We start from the raw sequence: 18,427 nt of genomic DNA, 5'->3' as shown, positions 1-18,427 counted from the left end.
CACAGTCATTTTCCCAATTAACTTCTATAAAACAGATGTCTTTGCAATCCTGGAGGAAGGAAGGCATCCGGAGGAAAACTTGTGCTCAGGTCTTCCTGCGAGTGATGGTGCAAATTACTTGTGAATGAATGACTTATTCCATGTTAGTTAGCAGTCCAGCAGAATTTTTGTTTTTCTCAGGTGATCCTTTTTCAACCCACCATATTTATATCTCTCTTGCATGCACTTGTTTTCGGAAGTCAAACATGCATCATCCACGATTTAACTCCCCTACTGAAGGTGAACGGAGGTTATGCATTCACCCCTGTTTGTCTGTCTGCCTGTGAGCAGGATATTGCAAAAATATGTGGACAGATTCAGACAAGAGTTGGTGGACAGGCTGGGCGTGTGACAAGGATGAATTGATTAGATTTTGGTGAAGATCTGCATCGAGATCCGGATACGATAATTTTTAAATTTTCCAAAAAGTGATTCTTCATCATTGATACATAGGGCCAAAAACTATACTGTATATAGTATGATATATGGATACAAAGAAACACGACATAATGGTGACCGAAGCTTTTCATGCTTCACTCCTCAGGGTAAAAATCACAGCAAGTGAAGAAGGAAGTGAAGGCATGTGCTTTATCCGCAGGTCTCAATAAGGTAGAGGCTGATTGGTTCAACCGTTATGATGTCACAGTTAATCTAAACTCCCATTTGTCGGCTCATCATCTTCACCTCGAGCTCCCATTGGCTGGAGCAGAGTTCGTCGATGATTGACGTTTGCAACCACATCCTGGAGAGAGGGGGGATGGGTTTCCCCTTAGGTCCATTCACCATTTGTTACCGTACTTCCCTTGATCTTTCCATGCTGAAAGAGACACAAAGATCATACAAATTCCTTTTGATGACATAATATTGGATCGGTGATAAGGATGAAGGTTGCTTCAAACATACGTTAATGAAACGAGCTCCGACCTCGGCTCAATATCCTGAACATATCTGCATTGAACTGGTCTGCACAGATAGGGTCGGCAACCAGGTGCTGTGCAATGGCAGATGAGCAGGTACAGTGGTCGGTGGTTGCTGGATATTTTTACATGCTCGCACTGGTTGTGTTCTCACCCTCACAATCTTTCTTCGAATCGCCAAGGGGACGTGTTGTTTTATCCGATCAGCCAATCTTCGTGTTGTGCGGCCCACGTACCGAGCTTCACATCGGCACTTAAACTCATAAACAACATTGCTGGTTTGTGAGGTGGGTAGCACCTTGTTGACTGACGTCAGCAAACGGCGAGAGGTAAAGATTACTCGGGGTTGCACAGCCAGAAACGTGTTGGACACAATATGTTTGATTTGTCCTTCAAACCTTCGTGATGATTGCCCTTTCCAGGGCATCCTGATATAGACTGGATGTTTGTTCGGACCAATCTTCCGATCTCTTGTCGTGTTTAGAAACTTGTGTGTGTATCTCTTAACTATATGCTTGGAATAACCATTCTCACCGAGTATATTCATGATTTTGTCAAATTCAGCAGGAAGATTACAAGGTGAACAAATCCTCTGTGCTCTGTTAACCAGGATATTGATCAAGGCAATTTTGTTTCTCATGGAGCTGTAGGAGTCCCCACCGAGTATACTGCCCTGTGAAAGTCGGCTTCCGGTAGACGGATGTTGTGAAACCAAGGTTGGATCTATCAACCAACACGTCCAAAAACGGTAACGTGTTTGAAGATTCCAGCTCCGTGGTAAACTTCAGCACTGGATGGAGAGTGTTGATCCATGCCTGGAAATTGTCACATGCTGTCCGAGACTCAAACAAAGCAAAAATGTCATCAACATACCGATCGTATACGATGGGGGAATCGACCCCTTGCCGACCAGTCAGTTTCTGCATTTCATGATAGCCCACAAAGATATTTGCAAGAGCTGGACCTAATGGAGAACCCATGGCCACACCGTCTGTTTGAACATACATCGTGTTGTTAAAACTGAATTCCACCTCCCTTGTTGCTGTGTTCATTACTTCCATGAATTCGTGTTCCGAGATCATCGGTTGTTCCAGATCGGTGTGATACAGCAAACGTGTGCATGTCTCAATCGTCTCCATCAATGGGACATTCGTGAACAAGTTTTTAATACCAAAGGATGCCATGATGTTGTGCTCATTTGTCGGTGTTTTCGCTCTAATTGATTCTGCAAATGTGAAGGAATCCTTAACCACGAAATGAGAAAGTGGATCCAATACTGGTTGCAGTACCTCTCCCAACCACTTGGCAAGTTCATGTTGTGCCGATCACACCATGGACAGTATGGGTCTTAGAGGGATATTCTCCTTGTGAATCTTCGGCAGGCTGTACATTCTTGGACGTTGGGCTCCAACAGGTTTAATTCTGTCGTACACCTCCTTTGATAGTTCTCCACGTTTGAGAAGCTGCAACAGTCGTTTGACGATCTGACCTTCCACCTGAGGCGTGTGATCATGTTCCATTACACCGCCCAGATGTTTAAATTTGGTTTCGTCTTTCAGGATGTCCATCACCTTGTCGATGTAATCAATCTTATTCATGATTACCACTCTGGTGCCTTTATCCGGTTTGCAGATGTGAATGGCAGCATTCCTTCTGAATCATTGTATTGCCAAGAGAACATCCCGATGCATGTGAAAATCTGCGATGTCATTCGGGATTCCACAGTACGCATGCGCGAGGTCCGATAGTCTGGCCCTCAGCGCTTGGTCTGCTTCGTTTGACACAGGTTGATGTGTTGATAGTTGAGCATACATGAGTTCAAAGTCGGCAAAAATGTTTTCCCTCTTGATATTCTGGTTGGGAATGCCAAAGTTAAAACCGTGTGCCAACATGAACCTTTCAGGGTTAGACAGCTTATAGTCTGAATTGGCGATTCGAAGAAAGATTGTGAGGGTTAGAACACAACCAATGCGAACATGTAGAAATATCCAGCAACCACCGGCCACTGTACCTACTTCATCTGCCATTGCACAGCACCTGGTTGCCAACCCTATCTGTGCAGACCAGTACAATGCAGATATGTTCAGGATATTGAGCCGAGGTCGGAGCTCGTTTCATGAACGTATGTTGGAAGCAACCTTCATCCTTACCACCGAACCAATACTATGTCGTCAAAAGGAATTTGTACGATCTCTGTGTCTCTTTCAGCATGGAAAGATCAAGGGAAGTACGGTAACAAATGGTGAATGGACCTTAGGGGAAACCCATCCCCCCTCTCTCCAGGATGTGGATGCAAACATCAATCATCGACGAACTCTGCTCCAGCCAATGGGAGCTCAAGGTGAAGATGATGAGCCACCAATGGGTGTTCGGATTAACCGTGACGTCATTACGGTTGAACCAATCAGCCTCTACCTTATTGAGACCTGCGTATAAAGCACACGCCTTCACTTCCTTCTTCACTTGCTGCGATTTTTACCCTGAAGAGTGCAGCACGAAAAGCTTCGGTCACTTTTATGTCGTGTTTGCTTGTATCCATATTATTTTTCTGTAGTACCTAACAGCTGTTTATAGTATGATATCTCAAAAAGTTGTGGACAGATTCAGACAAAACTTGTTGGACAGGTTGGGTGTGTGGCAAGGATGAATTGTTTAGATTTAGGTGAAAATGCAGATCCGATAATTTTTAAAGTGATTCTTCATGATCATTTTTAAGTGATAGTCCAGATATGATATATTGCATGATATTTCAAAATGTTGTGGACGGATTCGGATGAAACTTGGATAAGTTGGGTATGTGACAAGAACAAGCCAATTAGATTTTGGTTCAGGTGGGATACAAATTTTTTTTTAGTGGGACACAAAATGTAAATTGTTCAGCCTGGCAGAAATACGTGCTCAACGAGTACAAATTCTAGTTTTTACTCATTCCTTCATTTTATCCTGCCGATGGGAGACTTGTGAACTCCAGCTAATATTTGTGTTCCTTTAAATCAAAATGTTTTCCCATATCACATGTCCACCAATAATTGTTTTCACTTTTTAGTTTCTCGTTTTCTCTGCAGTTTATCTGTGTGCAAACCTGATTTTTTTTTTATTCTTTATTTTTTATAATGCTGGAACCCTTATTGTTATTCTACTCTACCGTTACCATTAAACCATCTAGATGTAATTAAAACGTAACTCCATTAAACAGAAGCACTTAATGTCGTTTTTGCATTATATTTCTACAAATCCTCATACCTTCTAAAAAAAAAGAATTGAAGACGATTCTGATGTTGATCAGTGTAATATCCCATGAAGTTGAAGGTAGACTTTGATCGTGCTTTTAAATGGAGATATCCAAGTAAAGCAAGCAATTCAGAGTGAAATCTTCATGTATTAAGGACAGAGAAGTGACTCATGAACAAATAGACTGGTATTATCAGGAATATGCCTTTCAAAACGGACTTCTTGATTTATATTTTATAAAATTTTACCCCAGTATTTATTTGGTCCACTATTGCTTGTTTATTTATTTATTTAATTTGCTTGTTTGTTTGTTTCTTTTGTCAGGGGCCGCACTTTGCGAAAGGCAGATTTCTTTGCACTTGAGTTACTGCAAGGACATCTTCATCTTTTATTAGATATGGGCTCAGGAACCATCAAGCTTCGTGCTTCTCCAAGCAAGGTCAATGATGGTCAATGGCATCATCTCGACTTTCAGAGGGATGGTAGATCAGGTATATTTTCATGACTCTCTCACATTTCTGCTGTTATATTAGTATAACATGTGCAGGACATGTGCCTTTTCTGTCTCCTAAATTTCCTGTTGTTGCAGAAACATGTTGGTCCTGAAGTATTCTTTTTTTTGTCATTTGTTTGTGTAATTGAGCATTATTTACTGGCTAATATTTAGCTCTAATGTGATTTGTTATGTTAATGGCATCAATTAAACTTAATTGGCCTATGCATTGCAATTAGTGAATTGGAGTGATGGGAATGTTGAGCGTGAATGGAATTTTGAGCGTACCAATGAAATATACTTTCGTTTTTCAATTTTTTCAATATATATATATATATATATATATATATATATATATATATATATATATATATATATATATATATATATATATATATATATATATATATATATATATAGGCGGTTGGGATTATACTATGAATTTTCAAAGAAGAAAAAGGCGCCTTCAACCAAAAGTAAACTAGATCCACTCTGCTAATTTCCGCAACAAGGAAGAGCAGATCCAGTCTCAGGCGACATTTCACGTGCTTCATAGCAGGCTTCATCAGGCCAATAGACCCTGAGCCCCGGCACGTGTCCGATTTTTATTCCGATACGACCACTCATTTCCGGTCACATGCTGGTGCTCGAGGTCAAATGGAGGAGTGCTTTTTTATTTTATTTTGCAAACATCAAGCAAAATAAATGTCAAATCACATCATCAATGGGCTGCTGTGCTATGTTTTTGTTTTTACATACGTGTGATCTGATGTATGTGCGTGGGTGAGCATGTGTGTTTGTGCGCTTGTTGTTTTTTTTGTTTCTGATGCACGAACATGGCTGGTTTTGTGTCCTAGTTGGGTGTTATAAGGTGTGGGTTGTCATTGTTCGCGTTCCCATTGGGTGTTATGCACACGCGGATATGTTGCTTGAGATTGAGTGTTCTTGTTTGATGCTCACCTCATCCAGATATTTGCACCATCTAGTTTTTGTCATTTGCATCAGAGGTGTGTGTTTTGTGTGGGTTTGTCCACCATCTCTTGATAACCTGGTTCCAGACAAAATAGTCCATTTGCAAGTATGAGGTCCCAGTTAATCTGGGAAAGGGACACTTTGAACCTTGTTATCCTATAAAGAAAACAAGGCAGAGCAGTGTTGAAAGTGTGTTTCACAAATGTAGGAATTGCAAGCAAGTTATAATAGCATGAAGTGTGTGTGTGTGTATGTGTGTGTGTGTGTGTGTGTGTGTGTGTGTGTGTGTGTGTGTGTGTGTGTGTGTGTGTGTGTGTGTGTGTGTCTTTTTTTATCCAGTTTATGCTGTGATGATATTTGAATAAAAACATCTTTTAAGAGAGAATCGGCAGCTGGAACTCTGCAACGACAGTCATATCAAGCCCAAATAACTCCACTTCTGCCATCACAGTTCACCATTAGATATTTTCCATTACTTTGAGCATGAGAGTATGTGGGCTTACAGTCTAACTCTCTTAAAGTGAATCCTTGGGACATCGTTGCCCTGGAATGCATGCAACAAGATATCAATGTTCTCCATGTTGATGGACCAAAATAGTGAAAATCTTTTGCCTTAATAATGTATTTCATGATGAACGTGTTACACATGGATGTATAGTAACGCACAATGTGAGAATCCCACTTCTGTTATCACCGTATGAATGTCATGATATATTTCACCATCTGTTTGTTGCAGGAGCCTGCAAACTGTTCACATTAGTTTTATCGTTTCCACTTTCCAAGCAAGCATGGAATCATGCTGTGATTTGCATATGCAGTGAGATTGTTGCCTTGAAGCTTAAGTAAACCTTCACATCCTCCTTGGTTTAGATGTAAATTAACACTTTTATTCCAACATCATCTTGTGTTTTTTAAGTGCAGAACTGTTCACATCTCTGCAGAAACTCTCCATTGATCTTTTTGGAGTTTTATTCCAAAATAAGTTGGACATAAAGAGCAACTAAACTTCAACTTGAAAATCTAGGAATGATTCTATTATATGGTTCGGTAGTTTTCTGCTCATGTACCGAGTCTCGTGAGTCTCATGTTACACAAGTGACCAACACGTTTTCTCAAACTTCACTTCAATAAATGCCTCATGGACATAAGTTTAGTCACATCCATTGATTTATTTTATTTCTTTATATTGCTACTATGACTTAGCTAAATTAAAGATTATACTCTGGCATGCATAGGGTGTGAATCCACACTCCAACCCTTAACCACTCTCAACAGTAACCATCCCCAGGGCAGCTAAGTAGTGATTGGTGAAGGTTTTCCCAAACTTTTTTTTCCCCCTTTGTCCAAACTGTCCCAATGACAGGGAACCAGGTAACTTCATGCAAAGGACATACATTGAGTAATCCTAACAATAACAATTTGCAACAGGTGCTGCAGTATATCCTGTACATATAAATTTTAATTTTATCAACAGGAATAAATTCCTGCGTGGGGCTAGTGTGAAAAAATTTCTGACTCAACCCTGGACTCGAAACCAAGGACCTCATCACTTTATGCAGTGACAGCCCACTGAGCTATTGAGTCTTTAGATAGCCTCAGAACTTTGTCACACTAACACTGCAAGTTTTATAATGGCCGATGTCTTACGTGGCTGCTCGGCAGATGGTGTGTGTGTGTGTGTGTGTGTGTGTGTGTGTGTGTGTGTGTGTGTGTGTGTGTGTGTGTGTGTGTGTGTGTGTGTGTGTGTGTGTGTGTGTGTGTGTGTATTCGAGATATACCTCAAATATAAATTTAATAAACAGGAATAAATTCCTGTGTGGAGCAAGTGATTTGGCGAAAAGGATATTTTTGATTTATTGATTAATCAATTGATCGATTAATTATTTTCTTTTGTGTTTGTCTTGGTGATATCTCAGCCATCCTTTGAGCTTGGAAGCTGAAATTTGGGGACAAAAGTGAAGATTTGTTTTGGCAAAGACGTTATTATTTATTTTTTGATGAATCGATTAATTGATTACTTAATTATTATTGATTTATTCATTACTTATTTATTTTATTTCTCATCCTGGCTATATCTCAGGCATATTTTGAGCTGGAAAGGTAATATTTGGACACGACGGTGAACAAGTGATTTGGCTATAAAGGGTATTTTGTGATTTATTGATTAATCAATTAATTATTTGATTTTTAAATTAATTACTTGATTTTCAAAAAATTCGATTTGGATGAAGCAGTGGTGGTTTAGGTATGCTATGAGCCAATTGATTAAGAAAATATTTTCCGATTATTATTTATTTATTTTAATTATGCAATTAATCAATTATTGGACACCACTCCCTCCTAATTCCATCTCCATGTGCTGCAAGGTGGCATCGCCAGACACCGAAGGCTCCCTGTTGATGTCATGCACTGGAGGATTTGTTATTTATTTATTTGGAATGGGAGCGGTGTACTTTGAATGTTCCTGCGCTTGTTGGCAATTTCTTTTCAGCATTTCTTCCTTGACTTGGAGTGTGTGGAATGGCAAGAAGAAGGATGTGTGAGAGGGTGGTCCAGGTTGCCTTTGGTTCACTTTGGATCTGGTGGAAGTTTGTGGAGGCACCTCAAATGGTGTAGGTCGAGGTTGATTGGGTAGTGGTTCATTCAGCCTCAAAAGGGGTCGTGACTGAGTGTGGAAGAGATATGTGTGTATAGTTGTTGTTTTCAGCATTGTGTGTTATGACGCAAGTTGGTGAGTTGTGGTTTGTGTGTGTGTGTGGTTTTTTTGTTTATTTTCATGTGCTTTGCTGTTGAGGTTGGACAAGTCGGGTGGTTGGTTGGTTGCTTCTATTTTTAATATATTTTCAGTGCTGTGGATTCTGCGAGTGGAAGCTGTTGTTTTCTTGTTGTAGTTTGTGTTCTTTCTGACTGGGTTAGGGGTACATGTGCATCCAAGTTTAATCGCTGTATGTGAATAGATAGAAAATCGAGTTCTTGACTTTTCCTCACCGCTCAAGGTTGATGACTTGGTCCCTTCTGAGTGGTGTCCAATAAGCTGTTGAGGTCAAGTGTAGGTGAATACAGTCACAAGTTCAATAAGAAGCAAGAAATGGTGTATCACCAGTGGGCCAATTTGGCATTGTGTCAACAAAATAATATGATTCACCCAGTGACTTCGGTGTCATAAATGATCAGTGCCCATGGGAATAAGCTGCTCACCGAAAGGAGTTTCGATGTTAGTAGTCTCGTGGTTGAAATGCGTGACAACCCATTAAAGATAGGGCTGTGACGCAGCATGTGGTACAAAGCTCCATGAGTCAAGAGAGGAAATGCATCGCTGAAGATAGGGCTGCAAATGCGGTTGAACTCCAGTGAATGCCAATGAAACTCAAGTCTGTGAGTCATTTCCATGATGGTGTAAATAGCGAGCTGCCAAGGAGGGAAGCATCGTCATACTGCCATTCAAGCCTTCTTCAATACTCCTCCCCGAGGGGGAGGTCCAAGAGCCCAATAGTCATATTGGGCAAAATGATTGGTAAGAAACCAGATGAAAAACCATGCCTGTACAACTGCCATTGGTTGGACAAGTAAATGGAACAAAGTTCATGATGCAAAAGTACTAACAAAGTGGCACCAATGAAGAGTACACCACAGATGCATATGTACCCCTGCTGGCCACCTTAGCTGACCGTATCGAGGTAAAATGGCCAAAACGGAATTGGGCTGGGGACTGAAGACCCGGTCAGCAAGGCATACTTGTGGCCCAGGTAGATTTTGAAAAAAAAATATATATATATGCGACCATGGTCAGTTAAACGACCCGCCAGCTTGTGGAGTTATCCGAACGACGGCCTACAATTCCGGGGAGTTTGGTGGGAGACGATGCAAACCTCTCCCACCTCGTGGTCGTTCTCGCCACCGACCCCTGGCCCACAACAATATATATATATATATATATATATATATATATATATATATATATATATATATATATATATATATATATATATATATATATATATATATATATATATATATATATATATATATGAACATGTTTTTTTTTTAAAGAAGAAGGCACTTCCAACCAAAAGTAAAAAACTCGATCGACTCCGCTAATATGAGCAAAAAAGCGAGAGCAGAACCGGTCTCAGGGTAACGTTTCGCTGGCTTCATCAGGCACAACAGACGTTGTGTGGCACAATGAACCTCTATTGTTCCTCATGAAACCGGGTGTGAAGCTTGCGAAACTTTGCCCTGAGACCTCGTCTGCTCTCAATTTTTTGCTCAAACTGGCAGAGTCGATCGAGTTTTTTTACTTCTGGTTGGAAGTGCCTTCTTATTTTTTGAAAATGTGTCATCTCAACTGCCCCAATCTTATAATATATATATATATATATATATATATATATATATATATATATATATATATATATATATATATATATATGTAAAGAAGGAAGTAGCACACTGAGCAAAAAAATAAAATTTAAATTTATATTCATCATTAAAAGCCTGATGTTTCAAGAACAAACTGGTTCTCTTCCTCAGAGGTGTTGAGAGTGGTGTAGTTGTAACACCGTTAAGTTCCGTTGGGGGCGGCTCACATCATACATTAGTCCACGTCCTCGCCAATCACAAGATTTCCTGCACAATTTCCAACGGGCCCTTATGAAACACATCTAGAGGGCAGGAATCTTCTTCCATCTAATCCTGCAAGCCTGTTGTTGGACAAAATATTGATGTGGGAAGGATTGCAGAAGCAATAAAAACCAACAATGTCAAGTGTGTGTGTGTGTGTGTGTGTGTGTGTGTGTGTGTGTGTGTGTGTGTGTGTGTGTGTAAGGGAGAGCAGTGGGTTGTGGGTTGGGTTGAGGTGAAGGTAAAACAAAGTATGAGATGGGTGCTGGGGGGGGGGGGGAGCAGGTGGCAGGTGAGTTGGAAGTCGATGCCATGGTGGAATTTGACTTGTTTACTGGCAGGACGTGCAACTTGATGTCATCCAAAATGCCAATACATTAGGTCTATTGCTTTGACATAAAAAGCAGATCGGTTGTCTTTAGGTTTTCACCGCCTCTTTCCGATGTTGTTCTCTCTGTTCTCTCAGTCCTCCAACCCTCCTCAGTAATTCCAGGATGCACGTGTTCTTCCCGTAACCCCCTTCTGGTTAAACTTCCAAAATCCAGGCCGATTGCACACCTCAGCTACTTTGTTCCTTACTTCTCCCATCTATGGAACCACCTTCCATGGGTCGTTCTTACTCACTGTTCACTTCAGGACTTCTAGCAGGCAGTGCACTGTCACCTCATATCATCCCCCATCCTGGACCATGATCTTTATTACCCCCCCCCCCAACTAAGCCCTCTTACATGCTTGTTTCAGTGTTTCCTCTCCTTCTCTCTCTATTCCTTTCCTGTGCCCATGATTGTCACCCAACTGCCCCCATTGTCAATTTAACTTTGCTCTTCCAAGAGCCTCACGCTTGTAAAAAGAGAAAAAAGCTGTTAGTGTTACCTGTGTTTTGTCCACCTGTTGTCCTCTTCCACTCTGTAAAGTTATTGCAACGATAAAGTGTAAGCCCCGAAGCATCAATACTTTGCGCTCAATCCTGTGGACTGTGCTGCCATGTTAGGACTGCACCACTATTCCTTGGTTAAAGCCTTTCCTACAAATGAGTTTGTTCCCAAAGCCCTTTACAGGCTTGTTTTACCTTGTATAAATGGAAAGTTTCCTCTCTGTCAAGCAACCAGGAACAAAAAAAATGCATTAGTTTAAAAATGGTATGTGAGCAAACACCCTTCAATGTGGGTTTCTTCCCATGGGACTCATTAAATTCAGGCTACCTGGCCTTGTAACACAAAACACACCAGCAATGGCCACCACAAACAAGTGTATGTTTTATTAAAGATAAAGTGCATTGTAAGCAAATTATCCTGAAATAATTACACCTATATTCCCTCAGCTGTCTACATATCTGTTTGATTTCAATGGTACTGAACATTATTGGAAATTTGCCCATTTTTAATCATACCTACTTATAACTAAATATTTATATCCAATTAAAACTTGTAATATATCAATAGCTGTGCAAATCGATGTGCCGTTTCATCATCTTATGCATTCCTAGCAGAGTACCCACTGTCCGGATGGCTGGAGATTGCGCATAACTTGCTGAAAAAAGTATAGCCTGTATATTGCAAGAAGACTCCATAGATGTTTTTGTGGTGTGCATCTAAAGTGGTCTAACACATCTACATGAGATATAGGGGGTAAAAGAGGTTTAAAGGTCTTAAAGGGTCTAAAGTGTATAAGCAGTCTACAAGCATTTTAGACCTCCTTTAGACCCTTCCGACACTTTTGACAATTTAGAAAGTGTCGGAAGGGTCTAAAGGGGGTCTAAAATGTCTGAAAGGTCAAGATAAAGGGTCCAAAGTGTAAAGTGTCTGAAAAGGGTTCATCCATCCATTGGGACCACACTCTGTGCAGAGCGTTGGTGCTGCCTAAGCAGTCTCCTTGGCTATTGGGCACAATCCTGGATGGGTCGCCACTCTGACACAGGATATCAGCAAGCTGGCACTCATTTTGCTGACCTCAGAAGGAGGACAGGCAGAGTCAACCCCACCTGGTATTAATTCAACAGCCAAGGGGGATTTGAACTCGGGATCCTCGGGTCCTAAGCCCACCATGCTAACCATTAAGCCAACACTAGGCATTGAAAATGGTCTACAGGTCTAAATTGTCTTAAAAGGGTCTAAATGGATCTAAATTGCTGTTTATTTGATTTTTTTATTTTTACATTCTATTGTACAAGCATTGAAAATATCACTAAATCCGGTTGCTTGTGGGACTTCTAATGAAAGGGAGACCATTCTAATTTGTCTCATCTCTATTATAATACCAAGATTGCACACTAAAAACTCGGCTCGCCGTCACACGATTCCTATGAAATTTCTGTGGCACTTAGCGGACATGCCGACAATGTTTGGGAAGTCTTGGCGTTCCATAGTACCACTTACATTTTGCACAATGCGTATTTTTGTCATTCCCCGTGTACGGTTTGTCGTCTGCTACCAGCTATGCTGTACTGCTATCCCGTGCATGTGCACGGGTATCGCTAGTACTTGCATAATAGGAGATTCCCATCCTATCTATCTGTGGTCCCTTGTCTCGGAGTAGTTACTGGACAAAGTAATGGGCCTGGTCCACCACAATGGAGAAATAAGCCAAATAAGAACACCTATGAGAAATCTGAAAATAAAAATTCGAATTATTATTATTATTTTTGTTTTTTGGAAAACTTAAGTAGGGACCTCCTGTGTATACCCTGAAAGTTTGGTGTCGATCGGCCCAAGGATCTCAGAGTAGTTCCCAGATATAAAGACAAACAGACATAAGCCTACACGCTTTCATTTATATTGATAAAATAATAATATAAAGGCAGCATTAATCTTCTTGGCCTCACCCCAGAAAGCATGAAAAATTGTTGATTTAAAATAAATTATACCTATGTTTATCTCTTAATCTCAAAGCTGCACAGACACATTTGCTGAAGGATAGAAAAAAAATGTAAGAAGTGATGCTCATTAGTTTGAAAGGACACCAAGTGACAGTGTTATCCTCTTGGAAAAGGTCATGGATTGTTTACAGCTGCCAAGTGTACGACAGGTGCTTTGGTGCAATGACCCACTTCTTGTCATAAACAACCATTGTACATTCCTTGCTCATATCGAGGTGTCGGATGTCCCAAGGTGGCAAAGAACTCGGCACTTAGTGAGTCACATGCAGAGCAGAACGTTTCAATAGTCATGGTGCATTCCGGGAGTCCTGCAAGGTTTGGACATTGTGCCTCATTTTCTGCTATGATCTAACGCCAAGATCTGCAACAAACAGGCTATTTTGTTCAATTAACTTGCACGCGAAGGAGAATTGAGCTTGCTCGGTCAACTCGTTTGTACCAGCATTGGGTAATTTGCTTTGTGCAGCAGACGGGCATCCAAAATTATAATATAGTTAACTGCTGGCATGGCCACAATGTATAATGCTTCATAATGAATAATTTGGATGCAGAGCAGAGAAAATTAACAAGGAATTTGAGCCTGATTAATTGAGCAGCTGATGTCTGGCTCCAGTAATGATCATTTGCGTGTATTTTTTGGTGGGCAGGATTGATGCTTGAATCAAACCGGTTTTGCTTTTGTCATCATGTTGGGACCCTGAGACTAGTATGTAGAATTCTATTTTTTGTATTTATCATGGTCAAGGCTAGAAGCTGCCTTGGCAAAAAAAAAAGGGGGAGTGGGAGGTGTTGAAAATATTAGAACGAGATTATTCTGAGACAAATCCTCCATTAATCCATACCCCCATCTTCTCCCAAAATCCAAGCTTCATGGTCACTTACTGTATATTCCTCGACCATTCAATTTTTCTCTCATTCATGGAATTGTCTTTCTGATTATTTACATTTGCGCCATTCCCTCCACTCCTTCAACACTGCTACTCATTGCCATCTAATGCTTTCTCTTGTACCCACTTCTGCAATTTTTTTTAATACCTGCCCCCTTGTGTGTCGATAAGTTTTTGTCCATCCCTTTTCCTCTGCCTCTCCTTCATTCTGTTGAAATGCCAACTCTGTCTTTTAGATATTCCATGAACTTATAGATCTCTGCCTCTGAAGAAAAACCAAACTACCAGATCTTTTGCTCTAATGATGAACCTTAGACTGCAATTTATTGCATTTTGTCTGTGAACCTCTCTGTTACCGATTGTGGTCAGACTTGAAGCACTCAAATCAAGCAGTGTTCAAAAACGCCCATTAAACACCAGCAGTTTTTAACCAGAGAAAAGTACCGATGTATTTTAGGCCAAATAAAGACCATGCATATATTCTGATACATGTACGATTTTGCCGTTCTACGGGCACTTTCTTTAATAGGGCGTAAAAAGGCAATGTGCTGACAATGGGACGACAGTAAGACAAAACAAACGGGAAAGACCAGCAGGAAAAGAGGAGGGGGGAGCAGGCGAGGAAATAAGGAAGCCTGCAGGTAAGATGATTGGATTAGATAAGGTTAATGGGGCTAGAAATGATCACGGGTAGGTATGAGGGATGATGTGAGATGGTGCTCCTCTGCTTGCTTGAAGCCCTGGGTGAAAGAGTGCAATTAAACTACCTGTTTAGGGTGTTTGACGAGGAGAGGGTTACTGAAAGAGGTCATGCATGCTGTTGTAGCCGGGGAGGGTCAGAGCACTTGTAAAGCAAAGGGTGTGAAACTGGAGGAGAGGCAGTAAAAAGAGAGGCCACCGACTTGTCTGCTTTGTGAGTGAAAACAGTCTTCATTGTGTTTTAGCCAAATCATGGAAGATGCCAATAATGTTGAGAACTTTGGATTTCACAGAATCCAGGATACCAGCCCATCATGGAGAGCAGTCCTCCATTAACTTCTGGACAAAGGCCTATGCAGTCTTTGAGTAATTCTGATTTTTCAAGGACTGACTTGGAACATTGGAGGATGCCCATTCTCCAGCTCTCTTTGAAGGCCAGCTTTGATCCATGGTCAACCCAGAATAGGTTGTTGATGATGGTGAAGTCTAGAAGTTCAAAATATAAAATAATAAATGTCAGTGTATGTCAGTCAGCCAGTCAATCAGTGTTTCTCCTCCATAACTCCAAAACCATGAAATGTAGTGGCCTGAAACTTCACAGGAAAATCGAAGGAAGTGCATGAATAAAAATCATACAAAATCCCACACAATGGCATAGGCCATAAATGGCAATCCCACCCAAAATCCCAATGTTTTGGTGAAAATAAAAAACCCCTTTTGAAGATAATTAATGGCCTTATTTAATTATCCTTTATTAAGGCTCATCCTTGGTCACCTCGCTGTCGCTCACTGGGGTCTTAATTCGCCATTTTGTTGGCCTGCTCACCACTGCCTTGACTTGGAACAAGCCACAACAGTTTCTTAATGATAAAATTTTTCTTTTCCCTTTTACCATATCATTGAATGCCTGATCATCATACCCACAAATCGCTGGATATATTGCAATGCTTATAAACGCCTGGAGATGCCAGCGTTCATGGCTTTATTTCATTTTCCCATATATCTAAAATCTCTTAATTTGAGCCGAAGTTCAAAATTCAAACTTATTAATTGACCTCAGCAGCAGTTCCCACTGCTAAAAAAAGTGTTCATTTGTCCGATTCGGACATCCCTTGACATTGCAGACATCTCTAAGTGCATGGTGTTTTTATGACCAAACTGCGATCGCTAATTGCTTGCCAAGACAGCCGTTCCTTATCAGCCATTTCGTTGGAATGCTTGCTTGAGTGCCAAACCACTTGGCAAATGCTATACAACCCACTTGGTTATTAGTTTCCAAGCCATGGTCACACACGGTAAAAGTATTTGCACCGTCACTGAATATATCAAGAAACTTGAATTAAGTTCAGGCCCTGCTCACCTGTGTTTGGCCCCACGTTGTTGTGTGGTCCCTCAGGCAGTGGCTCACTCGCTGAAAATGTGCAATTTTTTTGACATTTCACCTTTTTGTATGATTTTCTTTCATTATATGTCCCATCACTTTGACATAGATAGATACATATAAAACTAGAACGGGCACTCATAGAGCGCATATCTTCACCGCCACTACTTTTTTGTTCTTGGTATGAGTGTGGGGAACTGGTTTGATGCTGGTTTCATGCAAATCGAATAAGAATTGACTGAGTTATGCCAAAAACCACATATTTTTCAAGGGCGTGCCCCCCCCCGACATTTTAACCCAACCGGTGACATGTGTTATGACGTCATTGTGTCACAAGATTAGGTATTAAATTCTGAACATTTTGGTGCTGGGTTCATGTAAAGCGGACAAGAATTTACCGCGTTATGACAAAAACCGCATATTTTTCAAGGTCGTGACCCCCCTGACCTTTGACCCCTAACCGGTAACAAGAGTATGGGTGTCATTGTGTCATATTGCATATCACAAGATGAGGCGTTGAATTCTGAAGATTTTGGCGTTAGTTGCATGCAAATTGAATAAAAATTGACCGTGTTATCGTAAAAAGACTATTTTGACCTTTTCGTGACCTTGACCTTGACCTTTGACCCGAACGATCCCAAAATCTAATCGAATGCTTCCTAGCTAATAACCAATCATCCCACCAAATTTCATGCAATTTCGGTTTAATACTTTTTGAGTTATACGAATCACAAGATTACAAATAAATAAATAAATAAATACACGCCGACCAAAACATAACCTTTCGCAGAATGCGAAAGTAAAAATTAAGCATTCTGTTTTTAAAAGTTTATTCAACCATTTTGTTGGAGTGCTTGCTTTGAAGCACTTTTCAAGCTTCGATCACTACATGCTTCCATGGCAATACTGCAGCATAGTTCTCCGTTGGGACATTTTTGGAGTTAGGAAGGCAAAAAAGATTTGATGATTACAATGAATAAAAAATGTTTTCAGTTGTTACAAAACAATGAATCGCTTCATCATGACAGAATGGCCGAGACGTACGCACGCTCGCTCTCAGCTGTCTCAGCTGGGTTTGAATCCTGACCCAGCAATAAACTGTCATCCCGGTGTTTCCCATGCAGTGCGATTCATCAATGTTTGTGCCGTCTATCGGATGGATGGTAAACTGGACATCACATCTGCTGGAATCCTTCCTCTCCTCTTCCTCACTTTCCCCTCCCCTCACTCTCCCTCTCTCTCTCCCACCTCTCTCTCTCTCTTCTCTCTCTCTCTCTCTCCCACCACTCTCACCCTCTCTCTCCCACCATTCTCGCTCTCTCTCCCTCTCCAATCCCTCTCGCTCTCTCCCATCCCTTTCCTCTCCCCTTCCTCTCTCTCCCAGCCTCTCTCTCTTCTCTCTCTCTCTCTCTCTCTTTTTCTCTCTCTCTCTCTCTCTCTCTCTCTCTCTCTCTCTCTCTCTCTCTCTCTCTCTCTCTCTCTCTCTCTCTCTCTCTCTCTCTCTCTCTCACCCCACCCCTCACCCTCTATTAAAGGGACTGTTCAGGGCTGACAGTTTAGTTTTGAATTTAAAATGGCTTCCCCAGTGTAGCATGTATGAATCAGATACGGAGTGAGCTGACCGGAGGGCTGCAAAGTTTGCTGCATGTGCGAGCATGCATGCATGCAGGTAGGCCTTTACCAGGTTGATTGTGTGGGTTTTAAATGTTCCCGCCTGGTTTTATATCGGACCCGGCGGTTAAAAAGAAAATGCTGCTGTTTGGGTGAGTTTTATCGCCCTCCCTGCCCCTCCTATCAAAACTACCTTCCCTTCCCTGCCCCTCATGCTGCCTACCTCCCCCCCCCCCCACACTGCATTCCCTTCCCCTCACACCACATTCTCTCCCTTCCACTCATGCTGCCTTCACTCCCCCTTCCCTCACAGTTCCGTAAATCCAGAACCCCTTTCACTCACACTTACCTCCTCCCAAACCCCCTTCCCACTTCCCTCCTCTTCTCTCTCCCATCCTTCCTCCCCCATCATCCCTGCTTCCCCCCTCTCACAGAGTGTATAGGGACGTTTGGTGAGGCATCGCTTTCCCCACCTCCCCCCCCATTCCTAGATATTCCCCCCCTTTCCTTGCTCCCTCATTCCTCCCCTCCTCATAGCTATACCACCCCTTCTCGTTACCCCCTCCTCACTTCCTACCCATCCTTGCTGCCCCTCCCTCCCTCCTTGCTTCTCTCTCCCCTCCCTCCTCTCTCCCTCTCCCCCCCATCCTCTCTCCCTCTTCTCCCTTCCCTCCTCTGTCTCCCTCAACATCCCCCTCCTCA

The 18,427-nt window shown here is 41.6% G+C and overlaps 1 protein-coding gene across 13 annotated transcripts in view; it reads left to right on the top strand.

Moving 5' to 3' along the window:
• LOC147020022 (neurexin-1-like) overlaps positions 1 to 18,427 on the top strand; it is a 1,432,118-nt gene that overhangs the window by 675,770 nt on the left and 737,921 nt on the right. For all 13 annotated transcript variants that reach the window (XM_085894958.1, XM_085894955.1, XM_085894959.1 and 10 more), the window contains one exon: positions 4,512 to 4,678. In XM_085894958.1, the coding sequence (XP_085751084.1) occupies positions 4,512 to 4,678 (167 nt within the window). The remainder of the gene's footprint in view (positions 1 to 4,511; positions 4,679 to 18,427) is intronic.

This window comes from Eptatretus burgeri, chromosome 9 (assembly GCF_056783735.1).
Source record: "Eptatretus burgeri isolate ZD-2024b chromosome 9, Ebu_testis_v1, whole genome shotgun sequence".
Taxonomy (NCBI): domain Eukaryota; kingdom Metazoa; phylum Chordata; class Myxini; order Myxiniformes; family Myxinidae; genus Eptatretus; species Eptatretus burgeri.
This window is presented reverse-complemented; position numbering and strand designations above follow the sequence as displayed.